The sequence below is a fragment of the Sapajus apella genome, unplaced genomic scaffold (assembly GCF_009761245.1).
Source record: "Sapajus apella isolate SASKATOON/1434 unplaced genomic scaffold, GSC_monkey_1.0 scaffold3276, whole genome shotgun sequence".
In the NCBI taxonomy this organism is placed as follows: Eukaryota; Metazoa; Chordata; class Mammalia; order Primates; family Cebidae; genus Sapajus; species Sapajus apella.
The window spans coordinates 1-7,608 of NW_022440202.1; the positions used below are offsets into that span (position 1 = coordinate 1).

Consider the following 7,608-nt stretch of genomic DNA (forward strand, 5'->3'; position numbering starts at 1 on the left):
GTGGTGGCTGGCCTGGGCGAGCCCTTAAGGTTCTGAAAGCTGCAGCTCATTTGTAGTGGGATTTCAGTTCCCTAAAACGTTTTCTCAAGCATTGATGTTGCATAAAAGGAACATGGGAGAAGTTAGTCTTTCCTTCTGTGTCTTTAAGAAGAGTGGGGAAAAAAGCTTCAGCTCTGTGGAACTAATTCAGCCTATTGAGCAAAGGGATGTGACCTGAATGAACTTCTCAGAAATGAGATGAAGAGGAGGTTGAGATCTAGTTCATAAGAATGTAAGACTTAGACTATGAGTGAATTCTTTAAAACAAAAACCCTTACTACAGAAATAATGGCTATGATAAAAAATTTAGGAACTACAGGCAATCAATTTAAAAAAAAAAATGAATACCTAAGTTTCAAAGTTAATCCTTCCAGGCTTCCTTTTTTCCTGCTCATAGATTATATTTATTCATAATGAAAAAATGGATTATAAAGTGTATATTTTGTAAAATATCAGATAAAATATATCATGAAGTATATATTTTCTCCTTGTATATTGTACAATGTATAATATTTATATTGTACATTTATATTATATTAAATTAAGTATATGTTACATATATTATGTTTTTAGATTTCTTTGGGAAAACTAGTAACAGTCATGTGTCGATTGGTGGGATGTGTTTTGGGAAATGCATTCCTAGGTGATTTTCTCATTGTGTGAACATCACAGAGTGCACTTACACAAACCTAGATGGCACAGCCTGCTACACACCTCGGCTGTATGGAGCAGCCTTGTGCTCCCCAGCTATACACATGCACAGCATGTGACTGTCTCAGTACTGAAGGCAATTATAACACAATTGTATTTGTGTATCTAAACATTGAAAAGGTCCATTAAATTCTGGTATTATAATGTATGGGCCATTGTTGTATGTGAGACCCATTGTTGACCAAAATGTCATTACCTGACTGTACTCTGAAAAGTTCAAATATCAAAGACTGTAAAGGGATAAACCATGAAAAGCCTTATAATCTGTTTGCCCACCCATCCTACGGAAAATAATTTTTATGTTCTTGTGTATTTTGCTAGAGTTTTACACATAAACACATACAATATGCTTTACTTCCCCACCTCCTTTTTTTAAATGCAAAAGATGACACTCTAGGTACACTATTCCGTACCTTAACACTGTAACTTCTTTTCATATCAGTTCATAAAGAGATGCCAGATATTTTATAGTTGCATAAAATTCCACTGTATGGGTGTACTGTCATTGGCCTTTGTGAGTGTTGAACTAATATACTGTGTTAATAATGAATAATTAATAACTATAATAAGAAAGCAATGAGATTGCATTTTTCTCACAGTCTTGGCCACACAGTATGTGATCAAACTTTTGGATTCTCGTGTATCCGGCAGGTGAAAATGGTCATTTCAACATAGTTTTAATTTACATTTCTTTTGTTATGGATAAAGAGGGTAGAGTTATAACTAGTATTAGAGATGAGAGAAATCTAGTATTATAACAAGAATTAGTTTGTTTTTTACCCTTTTTTATTTGGAATACAACAGAAGTGCAAAAAAGTACACAGGTCTCAATTGTATACTGCAGGAACGATAGAATGATTATAAAGAGAACAACTTACTGCCTTCACCCAGGTCAAGAAATATGCAAACACTTCCCCCATTTCCCTTTCCTGTTGTCACCTCCCCCAAGGGCTGTCTCCTGAAAGTAACCACAAGCTGACTTTAATGTAATCCTACTGTGGCTTTTCTGTATACATCCCTCAACAATATAGTTCAGTTTTGTGAGGTTTTGGACTTCTTCTGTGTATCATTCCATGTCTTTTTAAGTTCACCTTTGTGTTGTTAGGGTTGATCCACCCTGACACATAGCTGAATTCATTTCCTTTGCTTTGAAGCCTTCCTTTCTATCACGGCAGCATGATAGGATTTTCCATCCTTCTACTGATGCTCATTTTAGTTGTTTTCAGCTTTTGGCTGTTAGGACTGAGCATGCATCCTGGCCCACACGTGTACACCTCTGTCCAGGGTCTATGGATAGTCAGAAGTGGAAGTGCTGGGTCATAGGGGATGCATTTCTTCAATTATATATGAACAAAGTCCAGTTGTTTTCAGCATGGGTGCTCCAGTTACCATTCCTCCTCCCAAACCTGCTAACATTTGCCACCATCAGATTCTTTATTTTTTTTTTCAATTTGATGGTTGTATAATAGTGTTTCATAGTAGTTTAATTTTTAGAAGCTTCATGGAGATATTTACATATGTGATTCACTTGTTTAAAGAGTATACTTGAGTGGTTTTTAATATAGTCACAGAGTTGCGCAATCACCATCACAATTGAGTTCAGAATATTTTCATCTCAAAAAAAAAAAAAACCCATGCCCATTAGCAGTCACTTCCTATTTCTTGATAACACCCCTAATCCTAGGCAACCGCTCGTCTTTCTGAGTATATGGATTTGCCCATTAGAGACATTTCATGGAATCATGCAACATGTGGTCTTTTACAACCGAATTTTTTCACCTGCATGATTTTTTTTCAAGGCTCATGCAAGCTGTAGCGTGTATCAGTACTTCGTTCCTTTACATTGCTGAGTAATTTTCTATTCTATAGATAAACTACATTTTGTGTAGCCATCAGTCAGTTGATGGGCATTTGGATTGTTTCCGCTTTTTGACTATTGTGGATAATGCTGCTATGCACACTTGGGCACAGGATTTTGTGTAGACATGTTTGCATGAACCGTAGTGGTTTTAATTTCTGTGTCCTTGATTCCTAATTGAATCTGAGCCCTTTGTGAGTGGGTGGGTAGGGGTGTGTGTGTGTGTGTGTGTGTGTGTGTGTGTGTGCGCGCGCGCGCCTGTGGGGGGGGCGGGGTTGACATTTGACATTCCTTTAAGAAATATCTGATCCAGTGTTTTGCCTGCCTTTTCTCTGGGGGTGTCTATGTTATCAGCGCAGATCTGGGGCAATTCTTCATTGGAACACACCTTGCAGATGTCTTCTCCCAACTCGTGCCCATTACACTCTGGAACGACGCCTTTTTATGAAGAGAAATTATGAATTTGAAGTAATCAAACTTGTCCCTCTTTTATGGTCCGAGGTTTTGCCTCATTTTTTACCTTGAGGTCATGAAAATATTCTCATCCAAAAGCCTTATGCTTTTGGATTTTATAATTGTGAATTCAAATGTCAGAAAATCGTAGAAGTAAGACTTCACAGTGGGGAACGGGGTGACCTCCTTGCTGTGAAGATGAAGCAGCTAATCTGTTCCATACACACCAAGATGGTTTTTCAGAAAATCTTCTTTCTATCTTGCAGGTTAAAATTGCATACATTAACTTCCTGAATCACTGCTATGTGGATACAGAGGTGGAAATGAAGGAGATTTACACCAGCAATCACATGTGGAAATTGTTTGAGAATTTCCTTGTAGACATCTGCAGGGTAAGGCTTTCTGGAACTAAGGAGGTAGAGTTAGAGAATGAGAGGTGTGTGTGTGTGTGTGTGTGTGTCATCTTGGTGACACATGAAGAAAACAGCTGCATCATTTCTACTCTAATTTGTGACATGAAGAGGCATTTGTGGCTTTTATATTTCTTTTTTTTTTTTTTTTCTGAGATGGTGGTCTCACCCTGTCACCCAGGCTGGAGTGCAGTGGGACAATCTCAGTTCAGTGAAACCTCTCCCCCCGGGCTCAAGTGATTCTCCTGCCTCAGCCTCCCAAGTAGCTGGGATTACAAACGGCCACCACCAGTCCCGACTAATTTTTGTATTTTTAGTAGAAACAGGGTTTCACCAAGTTGGTCAGGCTAGTCTTGAACTCTTGACTTCAAGTGATCTGCCCACCTCAGCCGCCGAAAGTGCTGGGATTACAAGCGTGAGCCACCACACCTGGCCATTCTTATGTTTTTCTCTTAGCTGAGAGTAGATGTTCTTTATCAAGCTTCAGGGAAGAGAGGTTATTTCTAGTTTTCATGTCACCCCTGTGGATTGGTTTGTGAATGATAACCTGGGCATATTACAATTCAATTTATAAGGATTTATTTTCTTGGTAATATGCCTGTGCTTGAAGGGCACTTCCCTGAGCTTAAGCATTTGTCTCCTGGAGTCTGTTCTTCAGGATTCTGCACAATTCTTCCCCTTCCATTTATTGCTTTCCTGACTCAGCTTCAAGAGTGGCCTTTAAGATACTTGATTTGGTTTTGCATTGAGCTTAATATTCATGCCAAAGCCACAAGACTGCCGCATAACAAAGCATACCACGGATTTAATACGAGTTATGTGATGGTGGAATTAGGGTAGTGGGGGGGTAGATTTAATATAAGTTATGTGATGGTGGAATTGGGGTAGTGGGAGGGGTAGATTTAATGTGAGTTATGTGATTGTGGAATTGGGGTGGGGGCAGATTTAATATGAGTTATGTGATGGTGGAATTGGGGTAGTGGGGGGGTAGATTTAATATGAGTTAGTGATGGTGGAATTGGGGTAGTGGGAGGGGTAGATTTAATACGAGTTATGTGATGGTGGAATTGGGGTAGTGGGGGGGTAGATTTAATATGAGTTAGTTATGGTGGAATTGGGGTAGTGAGGGGGTAGATTTAATATGAGTTAGCGATGGTGGAATTGGGTTAGTGGGGGGTAGATTTAATATGAGTTAGTGATGGTGGAATTGGGGTGGGGGGGTAGATTTAATATGAGTTATGTGATGGTGGAATTGGGGTGGGGGTAGATTTAATATGAGTTAGCGATGGTGGAATTGGGGTAGTGGGAGGGGTAGATTTAATGTGAGTTATGTGATGGTGGAATTGGGGTAGTGGGGATAGATTAAGATTCTTTAGAAGGTAATTGTCAGATACATCCCAATTTCAGAAATATGGTGATGGTAAAAAGATGCATTGTAGAATACTAAAATGTGGTATTTTCTGCTTCACTGTACGATTACTAGTATGAGGCAAGAAGCCTACAAGAACTTATTTTCCTTCTGAGAGAGAACTCTATTTAGAAGTATTTGGTCAGGTGTTGATTTCACAGGCAGATTTTTTAAAAAAATCTCAAACTCCTCCTAGTTTTTAATCCTATTAACCTAGGGATTTTTGGCTTGGAATGGCAGGCTTACTTTATTTCTTTAAATTAGTACTCTGTGAAATTTTCTGTAAAGCACCACATAGTAAATATGTTCAGCTTTGTGGGCCATTCATCTCTTTCATGACTACTCAGTTCTGTACTTCTAGCATGAAAGCATCCATGGCAAGCAGGCATAGCTGTGTTTCAGTAAAACTTTATTTATAAAGATAATTACTGACCCTTACTTTGCCGATCCTTGCATTAAATTACTTAGAAATACTGTAAAATCAGTTATTAATTTCATTCTTTGAATATGTTCTCAGACTGTCTAGTATTAAGATCAGAACATGAAGGTCTCTTATGAGCACTTGATTTTTATGTCCTTCACTTCATTCTTTTCAGTATAAGCAATTTTATGTCTTAAATTATAGAACTAATGAATTCAGTGATAAAACTTGATTTTTTAAAATGTGCTAACCCTCTCATTGGCAAATATTATTTTAGGCAGCAGAATTAAGTAGAGTATAGGTGAAATCAAAGGTGTCACTTCCCCCCAAAACTGGTATAGTCAGTTATTCTGAAACATGGCTTGCTATTTTGAATCAAGCTGTGTATTGGTAAGATTTTAAAATTCAATTAAAATCGAATGGAAGAGTGTTGTAGGATTGAAGATGATCAGGTCAGGTGTGGTGGCTCATGACTGTAATCCCAGCACTTTGGGAGGCTTAGTGGGCAGATCCTTTGAATCCAGGAGTTTGAAACCAGCCTGGCCAACGTGGCAAAACCCTGTCTCTACTAAAAATACAAAAATTAGCTGGGCCTGGTGGCAGGCACTTGTAATCCCAGCTACTTGGGAGGCTGAGGCACGAGAATCGCTTGAACCTGGGAAATGGAGGCTGCAGTGAGCCAAGATCATGCTACTGTACTCCATCCTAGGGGAAAGGGGGAACCTTTCTTCAAAAAAAAAAAAAAAAAAAAGATTTCCAGATGGTCAGGCTCACAGGACCTCAGTGACATATATTTGACTGTCTTGATTATTTGGATAAGGACACTATGGTCTAGAGCTGAGGAACGGATTCCTCAGGAGATCAGTTTTCTTTTAGAGTAAATTTAAGACACCTGTAGTGACTGCTTCTCACTGCCCTTTGGGGCTTTAGATTGACCAGACACACATAGAAAGTTGAAGGCGGTGGCCTTGTTGGTTCATACCTATTTTAAGGTTTGTTATGCTGTACCATGATATCTGAGCTGATCTGCTTCTCTGTTTTTCATGATTTATATTTAATTATTGTGATTCCTTAAGGGGAGAAATATTGGCCAGCGGGCCTTTACCTTTCGTTTGTTAAAAGTAACCCATGGGAGGGGGTCGCAGATTTCTTAATGTCTTGGCATCGTTTTTGGTGTAATGCATAACATACCCACTTGTCTTCCAGGCCTGTAACAACACTAGTGACAGGAAACATGCTGACTCGATTTTGGAGAAGTACGTCACCGAAATCGTCATGAGTATTGTTACTACTTTCTTCAGCTCTCCCTTCTCAGACCAGAGTACAACTTTGCAGGTGAGAAATACCAACATCAAGCAGAATGCTCATGATACACCTTCTGCAGTTGGGCTTGATGCACATTTGGGAGTGAGCAACTGTAATGAACCAGTCTGCAAAGCATTAATAAAAGATAAATTTCTCTTGGTGGAGGATAGCTGTGATGGGATTTCTTGGATAAAGAAGTACCTGAGGATATTTTCTTGTACTGGATGGTTCTGTTAATTGTTGATTTTCTCCTTAAAATCTTTATTGCTTTATTTATTATTATTATTTTTTGTCCTCCAGTCTTCTCCTTTCTGCCCTCGAATCCTAGAGATAATGTTTACAAAACATCTAGAAGAGTGTCTGGCACATAGTAGGTCCATAATAAATGGTAGCCCATGCTCTTTCTGTTAGACTATAAGCTACATGAGGACAAAGTTATGTCTTATGTGCATGGTCATCTCATATAGTACTCTGTCCCTTGTACCTGGCATTGTGACTGGTACTAAGTTGCTAATTTGTTGAACAAATGACTAAATGAGACTCAGGAGAGGGGTAGAGACCAGAGACATATATGTACCGATTAAAGCCTTAGCCAGGAAAATGAAGTGGTTACTGAAAAGGGACCTGGAGAGAACACAAATAATTGAGGATGAGATGTAAAAAGGCCAGAGTAAGGTCAGGAGTCTTCATGCAGGCAGGTTGCGATTTGGGATTCTGTGGGTCCTCAGGAATGAAGAAAGGGGAGGATTTTAGGAAAACAGGAGATGATGAGCAATCATGCCCTTTTGCTTATCCAAGAGGTTGAGTGAGATGATGCCACCTGTATTCGTCCATTTTTACACTGCTCATAAAGACATTCTCAAGACTGGGCAATTTACAAAAGAAGCCCAGCCTGGCGGTGCCCTTCGTGTCACTGCCTATGTGGTACATGCAGTTGTGGCTCACTGGGAGACGTGGTGGTGGCTGGCCTGGGCGAGCCCTTAAGGTTCTGAAAGCTGCAGCT

General features: G+C 39.4%; 1 protein-coding gene across 1 annotated transcript; it reads left to right on the top strand.

Annotated features, from left to right (window-relative positions):
* Positions 1–3,107: 3,107 nt before the first annotated feature.
* LOC116547471 (inositol 1,4,5-trisphosphate receptor type 1-like) lies at positions 3,108–6,889 on the top strand. Its single transcript, XM_032273424.1, has 2 exons — positions 3,108–3,453; positions 6,507–6,889. Exons 1-2 carry the CDS (start codon positions 3,385–3,387, stop codon positions 6,840–6,842), a joined length of 405 nt encoding a protein of 134 aa, XP_032129315.1. The 5' UTR covers positions 3,108–3,384; the 3' UTR covers positions 6,843–6,889.
* The last annotated feature ends 719 nt before the right edge of the window (positions 6,890–7,608 follow it).

Bases quoted from the DNA above. Each gene is read 5' to 3' on its own strand.
- LOC116547471 (XM_032273424.1), top strand. From the start codon at position 3,385: ATGAAGGAGATTTACACCAGCAATCACATGTGGAAATTGTTTGAGAAT. The intron at 3,454-6,506 runs GTAAGGCTTTCT...CTTGTCTTCCAG, and splicing joins TCCTTGTAGACATCTGCAGG to GCCTGTAACAACACTAGTGA.